Source organism: Rhodnius prolixus, unplaced genomic scaffold (genome assembly GCF_049639745.1).
Source record: "Rhodnius prolixus isolate KJV_2025 unplaced genomic scaffold, Rpr scaffold_2, whole genome shotgun sequence".
Lineage (NCBI taxonomy): Eukaryota > Metazoa > Arthropoda > Insecta > Hemiptera > Reduviidae > Rhodnius > Rhodnius prolixus.
The window spans coordinates 18,196,130-18,210,640 of record NW_027411592.1 but is presented as its reverse complement, the minus strand read 5'-3'; the positions used below and the strand labels follow the sequence as shown (position 1 = coordinate 18,210,640).

Genomic DNA, 14,511 nt, shown 5'->3' with positions numbered 1-14,511 from the left:
AGTTTCACTGGCTCCATACCTTCCAAATATCTGAGATTCACTGGCTCCATACCTTCCAAATATCTGAGATTCACTGGCTCCATACCTTCCAAATATCTGAGATTCACTGGCTCCATACCTTCCAAATATCTGAGATTCACTGGCTCCATACCTTCCAAATATCTGAGATTCACTGGCTCCATACCTTCCAAATATCTGAGATTCACTGGCTCCATACCTTCCAAATATCTGAGATTCACTGGCTCCATACCTTCCAAATATCTGAGATTCACTGGCTCCATACCTTCCAAATATCTGAGATTCACTGGCTCCATACCTTCCAAATATCTGAGATTCACTGGCTCCATACCTTCCAAATATCTGAGATTCACTGGCTCCATACCTTCCAAATATCTGAGATTCACTGGCTCCATACCTTCCAAACTCGCTCTACATCTATTCTTCTTTTCCCTAATATTCTATTTCCTTCTCTGCCTCTAACCTGGTGGTATCTCCTCCGTACTAATCACCGGTAAGTCCTAGGAACAGCGAATGAAGTATGCTTCATGGGCCTAAATTCCTGTGCGCTCCCCAACACATCTTTAATATCTCCGAAGTAATGATTTTTCTCGAGTTATTTTTTTTTTTTTCAAAATAATTATAGAATGGGTGTCGACTTCTTGTTTCTAGTTCGGAAATATAATTAATTTCTAACGAAGGAGCAATTGTATAAAGACAAATAAATGAGGGTAATAACTATGACGTAATTTTTTTTTTTCGTTTAATTGAGAATATAGTAATAGGTTTTATATAAGTAGCATTTTCATGACTGTATCATTCCATTCGGTTGTTTCTTTTTAAAAAAAATCATATTTTTTCAATCTATCATTCGCTCTGGTAAGCCAGTGTTTTAAGTGTTGGAACGTTTACAATTCTAACTACTGTTGGGAATTGTTCCTGTTGTTAGTAGGAGGCCATCTTGTTCCACCTTGTTACGTAATTTTAATTCCACAAGTATCATGCCAGCCAGCATTTTCTTTACAATTCTCTTTTTTATACTTTGGTGTGGAAAGTAGGCCTAAGATGTTTCAGTTATGTTGTTAGTCTGAAAATTACTGACACGATTTATCTTTTTAAAGAATAAAAAGCTGGACTTTTAATGTATGTCCAATTCCTTTTGAGCATAACTGCTTTAATCATGTTAATCAACCAACATAAGTACAACAGAGTCAATGAGAAGCAGACAAATTATTGGATAGAAACTATTTCTAAACTATGTGGTTATTTAATAAAGAACTGGTAAAAATTACTAATTATTTTATTTTATTTTTAGGTAAATAGGAAAGAAATAAATAATAATAGGGCTACATATTTTTTTAACTCAAAAAAATTAGTAAAAATAGAATTCTTTGGAATGGTAGATAAAATAACACTCATATTTCATAATCGTACATTTCGCAATATGTATTTTAGAAACTTATACTTAAATATAAAATTTGGTTGTAATTTGTTGGATAAAAAAAATGCAGTAATCTTAACAAAACCAGTAACTAAATTCCGAAATCAATGTATCCTACGTTCCTGCACTCCTGCGATCCTGTATAATACATAATACAGTATATTCACGGTTTAAGACAGTCATGGTGAGATAGGAATTTATTTGTAAGGTTATTCTAATATTTTTTGTCTTAAATTTTCTTAAAATTTGAGAATTATATTAGAAAAACATTCTCAATAGGGGGCTGCACATATCAGTGTGTGTCCCAATTTTGGTTAACTTAAAACTATTTAGTTAAGATTTAATTCTTTGATGTCCGCTTTGCAGTAAAGTAAGAAAATATTAGAAATCAATACATTTTACTTACAAACCACAAATTTGAATTTTTTTGTTTTTCTATATGTTTTTTCAAATTTCAAAAAGGAAAACTAATTTTCATGGCAAGCATTAACCCCAGAAGTGAGCTCGTTCATTGGAAATTAAATTATTTCAACCTTATTTTTAGAGTGGTAGTTACAACGAGAATTTCTTTTTGATTCACTGATTCGTTCTGTGGGCGGTCATTATGTTTAGTGTTTTCACCTTGTAGGAAATGTTTAGAGTATTAACTCTTAAGTTATTATGGGTGAAATAACTCATCTTTGACTAGGTTGGCTCCTACATCCATCTACCTAATTAGGTGTCGCGAACGTAGTCGTATAGCAAAGGTACTTTATTACAAATTTGTTGAATTAACCATTCAAATAAAAATCCAAGGCCTAGACCGGGCATCGAAGCTCAGCTCTACAATATTCTTAGTCCTGCAGGCCTCACCTTTAACCGCTCGGCTGTCGTGGTCTAGTGTTAATTTATGTTATTTTTTGTTTTAATTTAACGCGCGTCAACATCTGATGTCGTCAGCGCTCGTAGTTTTTTTTTTTATAGTGCAATATCGGCCGCCAGACAGTGTTCTCTCATTGCAGATAACACTGTTCATCGATGATCGGACGGTGAGCTGCTTGAAGCGCCCTTAAAAGAGAAAATCTAAGGTCAGCAAGTATCCAATCCTGAGATCTCCGCATAGAATCCCTTACAATGCAGCTAACTAAGGTGCGAATCCCTTCTTTACTGTTATTAATATAATCAATACTTTCTCTAAACCAACTGGATATGAAAAAAATATTAAATTGATGTGGATTTTAGATTTTGAATTTTAACTAATATGACAAAGAATTACTTTTTTCTGGACACCTGAGTCAGGAAGAGTGGTTTTTCGAAGTATTGTCTGAGCACTTGTCCAACATATCTCAAAAACCGAAAATCGCAGAAAGTCAAATTTTATATTTCGAAGTGGATCCTCCATGTTGATTACTAATAAAATATCCTATTAGGTATAATAATAATTTATTTATTTACTAAACTACACAAAAATGAAAGACTACAAAAATTGAGGTTTCAAGCTTAGCGCCTATTTAGGTAAAATAAAAAAACTTTAATAAGTTTAAATATAGTTAAATAACTTTAATAAGTTTAAAAACTTTAAACTTTAATATTTACTGAAAATTATTATTATTTTTACAGGGGATTGTCTTGAATTCGGCTCATAAAATTCTCTTTAAACTTCTGTGTGTTTACATTGTTCACGTTTTCTCCTAGAATATTTTCCAAGGAAACTGTTTCTATGGTAACACTGGTGAGTAGGAAGTGAGGTGTTTTTGGTTTAGAATTTCAATTGAAAATTGAATATCATTCTAAAGCGCCACTCTAAGTATAATGATAGTAACTTAAATGTCAGTAAAAAGTGCAGTAAATGATTCACGCGTAACTAGCATCCTAGAAAGAGGGATTTGAATTCGGACTAATATTTTAGGATTCTGCTAAGTGTATAGTCTACTGAGTATTGACTGTAATACTGCTCTGTCAATTTCATTGTTCTTCAAACAATTTCAGAATTCATTATCTTTTACGTTTCCTTAAACAACCTTTTTAGTGTAAATATTTCTTGAATAGTTCCAGTTTTTACAGGTACCAGATAGTTATATAAAGTTCACCAGTAACCTATTCAAAATTAAAGTATTATTAAATGTCTAATGCAAATTAGATTCCACTTTGTTAGATTTCAAAAAAGATAAATATAAAAATATGATTAAAAACAATTAGTTTTATTATTTGATTCGTTGTGGTTAGATATTTAAACGCATGCGCCAATTACCGCCTCCTGTGTTGTATGATGAAGTTGTTGGCCGCCTCCACGGGCAGCGTGGCCATCCAGTCGGTGCGTGTGCGTCCCACAGACAATATGTGCCCCCCATGGCGACCTCCTCTAGCCGCTATTCATCATACAACTGCCTCACATCATGGGACAGCTATGATAAGATACCAAGGTAATAAGAAAAAAAAAGAAAAAGTGTAATTAAAATAAATAGATTATTAGTAACTAAAGAAAATAAAATTTTAATAACTTTTTAATGGTTAGCTCGGTAATTTTGATTTAGTTTAGAATTGGGATGTAAAGATTGCATACGTATAATTTTTTTAACATAATTTAAAACTAAAAACTATTTTATAAACAGTGATTTTTGGTGCTAGAATATGATCTCGTAGGTAGGACTATTTGTTCATGAAAGCACTAATTTAGACCATTTTCTTTTGAAATCAACATAAAATTATTATTTTACGAAATTCCCTTTTTTTAATTCCAAAGTATCGATAACTGATAGCAGCTTGGAACTGAGAAAAAAGATATCTAACCTTCTAGTATTATTAATGAATATAGAATTAAAAGGATTTAGGACCGTGATGCTGGATTATATCTGAAATCGACTGAATATGATATTTTATTTTCTATTACTATTGTAGAAGTTTATCGAAAAAAAAAAAAATTCGATTCTTAGTTTACAATTTTTTACAAATTTGTGTTTTCTGTTTGGCCAGTATTACTCAAAAACGAGAAATCGCAGCAGTAAGTTGAAATTTTATATCTGATTTAGGTAATTTTTTGGACTAACTGAAAGTGTCTAATTAATCTAGTTTTTTATGTTCGATATTTTTTTTTCAAAATTCCTAAATTTTCTTTTAACTTGATTCCCCTTAAGTAGCCCTACAACTTTTATTTACATTTACTAGGGGAAATTCGATTGAGTAATGGGGCCATTTTTAGTATGGATTAATCACCTAATTAATACGGATTAGGATAAGTTAATAATTCCAAACTTAAAGAAAATTTCGTCGAATAAAATATTTGTTGTAATCAGGTTTTCAATTGTTTGTTTTCGTTTATAATGACATTTGGAGTTGAACAAGTTTATTTGAAAAGTTCTACTTTTTGGTACAAATTTTAATTTTCAACAGTAAATTAATTACTGCACTTACCATATTTCGTTTTTTCCAATCAGTTTTTCAGATTTCCTTTCGTCACAAATGTTGACCTCTATTTTATGGACTTCTTTGGCCCACTTCATTCCAGCGTCTTTACATAAACTATTGTATTTAGCAGAGTTCTTGACTGAGACTCCTTTATAATCACTTAATTTCATATTAAATGATCTTTTTTACTTGTAAATTTACTACAGTGATTTGTTCCATAATTTCCCTTTTTTTTCTAATCCAGTAACTTTCTCATAATCTATTTTTAAAAGTAGTCTGCATCAGATAGGCTAGGCTGATACGCGCTGTAACCTAGATGCAATGAAGTGCATCCTTTTAGTGGTGGCTTAGCAAGTTTACTCTGAGTGAACTCCGTTACTACTTTCAGCACTGTTTGCTTTACCGTCCCATTAAGTTCTTTCGACTGTGACGCACATAATGTTTTCATTATCATGCTAAACATGCAATTTAATAATCAATAATAATATTTGTTTCTTGTTTGCATGTATGTATCTCATATTTAAATTAACTACATGATTTCCCAGTTCTCGGGGTTCGTCTTCTGTCTTCTGTAAGGAAGGAAGAGTAATTTTATTTAAAGCCTAATTAGACCCTTAAAAGCCTTATTAGTTATATGATTTTTTGGGGCCCATTGAAAACTGTATTCATTAATTCTATTATAAATCCGCTTTTTCTTGCACTTTTTTGACGATCAACCTTTTTACAACTGCCCTACCGGACAGTTTTTATAATGTATATTAATCGGGGGTTTTCTCCCTAATTATCAACAGAAAATATCTGAGCGTATAAATAATAAAAGATTTGCTCTACAAAGTCGACCTTTGGCTAATGTTGACTTCTTCAACTTAGCTTCATTACAAAATCATGCTTTAAACGAAACGCCACTTTCTCTAATAAAGCAATTTTTTAACAAAACTCGTAAAAAAAGCTGTGGTCTACAAAAACTAAATAACAAAAATATTCTGAGAGATTTTCAATTCTGAATGTACTAAAAATTTTGAATAATGTACGTATGGTAATAGTACAAAATTGTTTGTATTGTCACTTAAGATATAAATCCAAATTACCTTCTTCCTTGGAGCATTAATTTCTAAGGCAAATGTTACTGGACAAAAAGTGCTTACCAAAAGTTAGATTTTGCTAATTTTCTAGTATTTGATGTACCAAATTTAGTGTAGAAACAATTGGAGTGTTTTCGAAAACATCGCGAATAAACTACTATAAAAATTCAAAATTATTTTGTTGAAACTCCGTATTATAGCGATGATTTTTAAACCTCATTAATACTATATAATAGAAAGCACTTACACTTATTATGCAGCAGTGGTAGTAGTTTGGATCAGCACCCCCAGTAATGGTGAACTGGGTGGAACATAAAATAAACTTTCTCCGGATCCATGTTTGTAATATGGATATGCATTCTCACCTGTAACATTGATTAAAACCTGAGACATTGATTCTGTAAAAATCCTATCTTCTTTTGACAGATTTATCTACAAAACTGAATTCATATCATTTTCATGGAAGTGCCGCAAGAATTGAATTTAATTTAGTGGTGTAAAGGCCAGACAATAAAGGGAGGCAAACAAAGGTGAAATATCTTGGGTGTCCATAATAATCAATAGATGAATTCTGTTCTGAAGATAATAAGGATGGTTGGGGCAGCCATCCGGATCTTTGAAACTTGGAATTGTGGAATCGCATTTCATTGTACATTTCCAGGGTAAAAAAATGTCTACTTTCTGTGCATACCAGGCGTGAACTCCGACTTGGATGCAAGGTGCGTTTCTAACGCCTCCGGAAATTGAAATATGATTTGGGAATGCTGCTTTAAAAAAAAACGTCGTTAAAGTACCGATTGCCAGAAACAAAGAAGACTTTATCTTTTGTGAGAGGAGATAAACTTGTTTACAGAATGAACAGCACGTGGCTTCCAACGTTGGAATTAGCAACGAACTGGTAGGAAAGCAGATGAAGACCAAAAGATAGCCGATAGAGCAGCACGAGTCCTACACGAAAGTGGTGAACATATCATAATCGATATGTTAGACGGTTAGTTCCGATACAAGAACCGTAAGCTTTAATTATCGTGTCCACTGATGGCTCCTATGAGAAATGTCCAATTTTCATCCAAAAATAACTTATTCGCACACAAAGAATCACAAAACAAGTATTTTTTGTAGATTTCTTTGTCACTGATTTCCTGTAGTAAGAGAATGCAATGTTGCCAACATGATGGTTTTATTTTTAAACAAATAAAAAAAACATTTTTCTGCAACCATGTAGGGAAGTTCTCATTACTCAATTAAAATCAGCTGTGTAATGCTCAACTTCCCACACTAGTGGGGGGAAATTCCCATTAGTGTCACTTTCCGCACAAGTGAGTGGAAAAACTTTATTGTGCTTCCTTGATATAAGAAGTTTTGTTATTAACATAAATATTTTCTGTAAAACTCTAATAAGCTTATTTAAATTTATTTTATCTAAATAATTAAAAAACGAATATTAAAAAATAAAATAAAAATTGAAAGGAATATAGAAATAAAAATAATACTTTAATAAATTAGATATTTTTAATTATAACAGTTAAAAAGGTTATAGTGTTACCTTATAGAAATTTAAAATGGATTCTAGTGATGCCTGTTTAGAAAACACTCCTCCATCAATAAAAGAAACAGCAGAAAATGTAACAAGTAATGTAAATACGTAAATAATGGTAATATAACAATAAATGTTTATAATAAATAAATTACTTTTTGTAGACAGTAAAAATGAAATTTTTAATTTTTTTAGTTAATAAATCTAATGGTTGCAGAAAAAATATAATATTTAACTCTAGTGTAAAGTATTTTCCTCACACTCGGCAATTTGCACTTGCACTCGCATCGCTTCGCTCACTCGTGCGTGCAAACCCTGCCTCGCGTGAGGAAAAGTACTACTTTCCACACTTGTTAAATAAATAACTATTTCTCAACTCTTACAAGTCAAGTCAAGATAACATGGGTAAATTTCCTAAAATTCAATCAAATAGTAGATTCATTAATAATAAATTCAATAGCAAAAGATAACCTAAGCGACAGTTTTTCATTTTTTCTTCTGCCGTTGTTTGTAAAAAATATAAGAAATGAAATGATTCTGTATTAATAAAGGCGGAAACTCGACCATTTTTTTCTGTATTCATTAAAGTTTTCATCGTGAAATTCATTATCTGATATTTTTAAATGTCGGCTTCCTCATCCCTTCTAACTCCAAACTAATTTCAATAGCTTTGTAAACTTCTATTTTTTATTTTACCCTTCGAATACGGGAAAAAAAAATTCAATTATAAGATTCTTTAATTTAATTATTTCTATTTCTTGTGGCCATTTTTTTTTTTCTTCTTAAATCCTTTTGTTTGTAAGTGGTTTTATATTTTTATTTTTGCAAACATAGTTTAAGCACCATATTAAAGATAGATATTAATAAAACTGTCTATTTTATAAGGGTTTTTGGGATAGTTGTTTTTGCATATTCTTTTCAAGTACCTGCGTATCTAGGATATAAAAGTAATAGATTATAAAAGTTGGTTCTCTCTCCCATCCCCCCATCTTTGAAGTAATAATTGGCACTGTTAGTTGGTTTTTTAACAACTTCGTGCTTAAATTTTACTAAATAATTACCACTCAGATTGGAAAGCAGGAATTGAGTCTTGGTGCTATATAAAACGGTATTTCTGCTCGTACTCCTCTATGGCTCTGAAAGCTGGGCGATGCTGGATAGACATGCCAGTAAGCTGTCGGCTGCTGAAATGCGATTCCTGTGGCGCATCCTGGGTAAAACTATGGAGAGATTGCATCATGAGTGCGCGGATAAGAGAAGATTTGAAACTACATCCAGTGCGGCAAAGTTTGGAGGCACGACAGTGGGGATGGTTTGGCCATGTTCTGAGAATGGAGGATGGACGGAAGACCAAGCAAATGATGCATGCCAGACCTAATGGCAAGAGAGCAAGAGGCAGACTTCGTACTATGTACGAGGAGTACATTGAAAGTTTCGGCCGAGCTAGAGGAGAATCTCTTGTGGGGATAAGAAGGATTGCTTGGGATAGAGAGATCAATGGAAGGGTTGGAAGAAGTGCTTAATTTTTGCCTTAGCATTCCTGGTTTCATGGAAGGAAGCCTGCAGCTGTTGTTTTCCTACAGTATGTAATATTTTTTATTTTTATTTTTATTTTTGGCATTGGCTTTCGCCATACAGCCAGCATCGTCTAGATGCTTATCACTAGAATATCACTCACTCTCCATTCTTACTTATAAATACATTCGCTTCACTCATTCATCCCTCTACTATACACAACTATTTACGTAAACCTTACAACTAATGGATGGATCAGTACTCTATATTCCTGCCATCCTTATAGCTTAACCGAAATTGAAATCACCGTAATTGTTCTCTAATCATTTTCTTGCATTCATTCTAATCGGCTATAACTTTGAAATACATTCATATTTCATTGCTAGCATTGCTATAGATTTAAGCTCATAGATGTTGGTGGAGAATATTATGTCTTCGTAGCGAAATGTAGTATTTTTATTCAATTATTTATTCGTACAGTAACTAGTATGTTGTGTTTTTTTTTTTTTTAATTTATGGGGCTTCAATGTCTGAGGTCAACGGTGCCCAAAGCTTTTTACAGATTAATGCAGGCTTCCGGACAGTTTTCTCTGACCGACACACTGTACATCACCAGACAATTAATTACTTGTAAGTAGCTCCTAAAAAACAGGATATCTAAGGCACAGCAGCTGGGAATAGGACTTGGCTGGTATCCAGGATTAAAGCCGGTAGGATCCCTCTTAGTTAGAACTAATAATTCGTGAACCCTGAGGATTCTAGTCCTAGTTTATCGCCAAAATCCCTAAAAAAATGACTCTAGTCCTCTTTAAAGAAATTTATATCATAAAAATTTAGACATTTTTCTCTTCTTCAGAAGTCTTGGCGTCCCTGAGGGAACATGAACTTACACATCAAACGCTGTATTATTTAGGGCCTGCACAGAATTGGTGATTATATTCAGCGTTCATCCCAACTCTTTACTCACTCTTGTCTATTCATAGTATATTTAATAATATTGATTGAATAAGGAAATAAAATTGTTCCGACAGGAAGCAGTTTATGTAGGTCTGGCTTAAAATATACCTTCACACATAACAACAGAGAGAACTATTAAATAATAATCGTTTCATTTTACCGAAAATAGCATCGATAAATCTAATTAACGAGGAAGTTTATGCCGCTTTAGGTTACGATGAATTGATATTTTACCCTCTCGCATTTTGTTTTATGATTTGGTTTTTTGGTTTTTGCAGATCGTCATGTAACCCGGTGTTTTATTGTGTTTGTTGTGTACGTTTTTGACGCTATGTTTTATGCGAGAATTTGGTCTGTTTACTTGGGATTATTCAGTGTTGTTCTTAGTGGGTTATGGTATCTGTCTGTTTTCTTTCTTTTTTCTTTAATTTATTCCTAGAACTACTCGTTCTAAAAAATATGCTTTATTTTCAATTTAAAGAGTGAACATATTGTTTTTCTAAAGTATTCAAAGAACTGGCGTTTCCTTTAAAGCCAATTTTTATTATTTTATAATTGTAAGAATTCAAAAGCAACATTATTTCAATTCAGTGATGAATAATTTTTTTAGTAATTTGGTTTTCATAATAGAGATACCTGTGCTTACACTGTAAGCCGAATGTACTCATATCGTCGTATTTCCTTATGTTGTTAATTTATCTTCATCGTTGTACCAAAAGTGGTTTTTATGGGAGAATGAAACTAGACACGTCCGACTCATAGAACTTTATGAGCCTTCGCTATGAGCTGAGGGCGAGAAATGATTAGATACAATGTAGCTGTTGGACAAAACCATATTTATATTTAATAAGTATAATTATCAGGTTTTGTCTTCTGCCTGATTTATAAAATTTTTGAAGGACCTATCAGTTCTTTACATTTGAACATCACTTATGTATATTGCAATTAACTTATTTAACAGATTTTTTTATAAATAAATAATTTAGTTAGCACCACCCACCACATACAAAATGGTAGGTTGAATAGTTATCAGGTAAAACAATACTCATTTTTGTTATTCTGTTAGATAAAATCCAAGGTGAAGACCAAGAATCAGACCTAGAACCACCAGATACATCTTAGCTTTGCAGAACTTCGATATGAATAAGCCAATAGCTGAAACTCCGATGGCTATTATTCTATTAATTGAAGCTTAAGAGCTGGAGGGGCCGTTAAGGACCAGTTTTTGAAACATACTTAGTTTCTGCTAGTCAAGACGTCTGCATTTTGCAGAGAATTTCGATCTTATTCAGACTGTGTGAGCCTATATTGTCTTAATCTGGTTTTTATAAAAGAGAGACTCAAAATATCTAAACTACTGTAGAGAGCCGTGCACTTGTATATCGGTTTCGTTGGCGTTACCTCTATCTGTAGCACTTGAAGACCAGAAAGGATTGTTTGCGGAGGATAAACGAGAGCTTTTTTTAACAGACGTCAGTAAAGATAAAGCTTCCCCTGGCTGAGAAGTCAGGGATCAGCACCTAACTCTAATTTAATCTACTCCGAACCACGAGAAGTTATTGTTGTTGTAAAACTGGCTAGGTATATTGGCAAACTTGTCTTCTTAGAACCATCTTCTTTTTCTTTTTTTATTTACAATCACAACAGATATTCTGAACATTGGTTATGAATAAACGATGATATATAGGTGTGGTTTACTGCTTAGTTCTGCTTCTGTAAACAAATCTCAAATAGTTTTTACCATTTGTCAGATTAGGCCTGATTGTTTCCAGATATCTTCTAAATCCACCAGTAGAAGAAAGTTATTAAAATATTTCTCTTTCACCCTCGATTTTTAACAATTCATTTTAAAGGCTAACATCTGGGAATTTTTTTTCATCAACATTACCGTAATATGAAACAATATTATTTCTCAATTATTATTCCATTCTAACGTTACTATTTCGTGTAATAGTGATTGAAGGAAAGAAACATTTTTAGCATTTTAATCAGAAAAACCAGAGAAAAAGTAACAATTATAAATGTCACAAGAAATAGGACAAACCTCAGAATGAAAAAACAGGACATTCATAATAAATACCTCAAAAAGATAGTGGTTAGCTTGTCTTAAAGCTACAATTATACTTAGATTTAATTATGTAATAAAAATAAAGTACTAACTGATAAGCATGGCAACAGCCGTCTGCTTGAGTTCATTGCTGTTAGAAAAGAATATAACAGAAAAAAGATTCAAAAGTAAATAAAACTAAAAGAAAACTTCCTCAACCACTTCAGAGTCAGTGAGTGCTGTGTTTTTCTTGTTGAATCCAGACGTCAGAAAAGTTAGTACAAAACTAGAGCGCTTTGATAGTATAAGCTACCAAACTTGTGGGTTCGTTGAACTCAAATATTTATGCACATTAACTAGTTACAGGCTGCCGTCTGTGCACTATGTGCGAGTAACAGGCAGGCATTGCCGAAGAGATGTGGTAACCCGCAGGTGTGCTGAGATTCAGTACAGTAACAGAGCTGTACATCACATGTTAGAAAATGTAATGGCATTTGTAACGGCTTGCCTGATTAGTCAGGATTTAGAGGCATGACTCAACCTCACCGTGTAGCGCTCGCAGAGGAGGAGTCGCTCTGGGAGATAGGCTGGCAAGTAGATGGATTTAAAGACTTTCCAGCAGATCGAATCCATTTAGTTGAACTGCTACTTCAAGTGATGGAATTTTATTCAATCTCTGAGACTTAAGCCACCTTTCTAGCCACTCTAAAGCTCTATTTTACTCACATATATTGCTCTACCCTCTACACTTTATCATTCAACGATTCCGGGTATTCATCATTGTTTTAGATTCGCATTGATATTTTGTATAAATATTAATCCACTTTAGTATATTTGTGTTTTTATTGTTACTTTCTATAGTTACCTTACCTTAGCTAGTTGTATGTATATATATTCATAGTTTTAACTTGTCATTTCTCTACCTAATCACATTTTACACATTTTTAAAGTTTCTGAAGAGGAAGGAATTATAACTGATTAATGTTTTCCTACCTGCGTTTAAAAGTATTCTCTTTTTTGCTTAATTTCATTATTTAATTATTGATGAAGAATAAAAAATGAAAAATCTAATGTGTCTTTCTCTTACTGCAACTTTCGACTTCTAACTGATAAATATTTTAATTATTTTTGATCTACAGACGAGTCTCCTATAAAGGACACTCTCACTAACGACCACCTCCATTTACGGAAAGTTTTTGGATTTCCCCGTTTTGCCCCTATACACTTACTATATAAAAGAACCTCCGTCTAACGGACACTCTACATAACGACCGTGGACATTGATTTTGGGGGACGGATTATGTTTCACCTCCTACTAAAGAGACCACCTTATTATAAAAAGTTCGTTTGACGCGGTGATAAAAAGAATTATCCCCTCTCAGGTTTTTGTTTTTTTTTCTGGTTTTTCCTAAAGTTTCCTATATAAGCTCATTCATCTTGTACGATTTTTCAATATAACTTTGGACGAACAATATTATTTTTTCCGATATGCCTCTCAAACGAAAGTGGTTAACTCTAGAAGAGAAAATAAATGTGTTGGAAGATTTTGCAAAAACCAAATCGAGCCATCGTCAACTTGCTTGCCGAAAGGTTTGTTCTATTTTTCCAATAATAGATGATAGTATGATGATAATTTTACCATAAATTATTATTGTTAAGAGTAAATGTGATGATTATTATAAAAGTTGTTATAAAAATTATTAATTAAGTCAATAATATGAATTTTTTTGATAATTTTTTTGGATAATTAAGAAAAACTCGATGCATATCATATAGCTAAATAATTATGCAATTATGTACGTTTTTAAATCTATTAATAATAAACAATTTTTAAAAAGATTTTTGGAAAAAAAACCTGTATTTTTTCATTATGAAACTTGCCTACCTCCTCCTAACGACCACCTCCAAACAGCGGCCACTTTGCTTTCCCCCGCCAGTGACCGTTATTGAGAGGTTCGACTATAATTTCACATTTTAAATCGTCTTTAATTATTGCTAAGATTACCTGGTTTTAGAAACTACAGAATTACTATCTAAAGCACACTTTAGGGGGTGAAAATCTATCGTTTTCAGAACGTCCTTAAGCTAGAAAAATTATTCCTATGAAGGTTATTGTTCTAAAAGCTTGAAATGTATGAAAGAATTTTTTGCAACGATTCAGTTGAACTGCTACTTCAAGAGATGGAATTTTATTCAATCTCTGAAATTCAAACAACATATCTTCTTTATTTTGTGTAAGATAATAATAATAATAAAGCCTTTTATTTGGTTTCATAATAATAAGAACTCCTCAAAAAGTTAGAATTTTTCAATTTCTGTATTCTTTCTACTTTGTGTACAATATGTAAAGTCTTGTAAATAAATATTATTATTGTGAATACTAAATATTGAATGAAATTTAAGAATATTATTAACAAAAACAAATTTATTTATTTACTCTTTAAACGTTTCTTGAAACCAGGTCCACTACTGGGTATATAACTCGCCCATTAGATTTCACAATTATTTATCTTTGACTTTTTTTAGTCCATGATGGACCAGCATGTTGTAT

The 14,511-nt window shown here is 32.4% G+C and overlaps 1 protein-coding gene across 15 annotated transcripts in view; it reads left to right on the top strand.

The window, feature by feature from the left end:
* Nucleotides 1–14,511, top strand: part of SLO2 (slowpoke 2) — a 508,183-nt gene that overhangs the window by 287,688 nt on the left and 205,984 nt on the right. The window contains exon 1 of one of the 15 annotated variants that reach the window (XM_074118336.1): nt 3,522–3,840. The exons of 13 other annotated variants lie outside the window; for them this stretch is intronic. In XM_074118336.1, coding sequence (XP_073974437.1) covers nt 3,656–3,840 — 185 coding nt within the window. In that variant the 5' untranslated portion in view covers nt 3,522–3,655. Of the gene's footprint in view, nt 1–3,521; nt 3,841–14,511 lie in introns of those variants that run through there. One more of the 15 variants, XM_074118342.1, reaches the window with a different exon arrangement.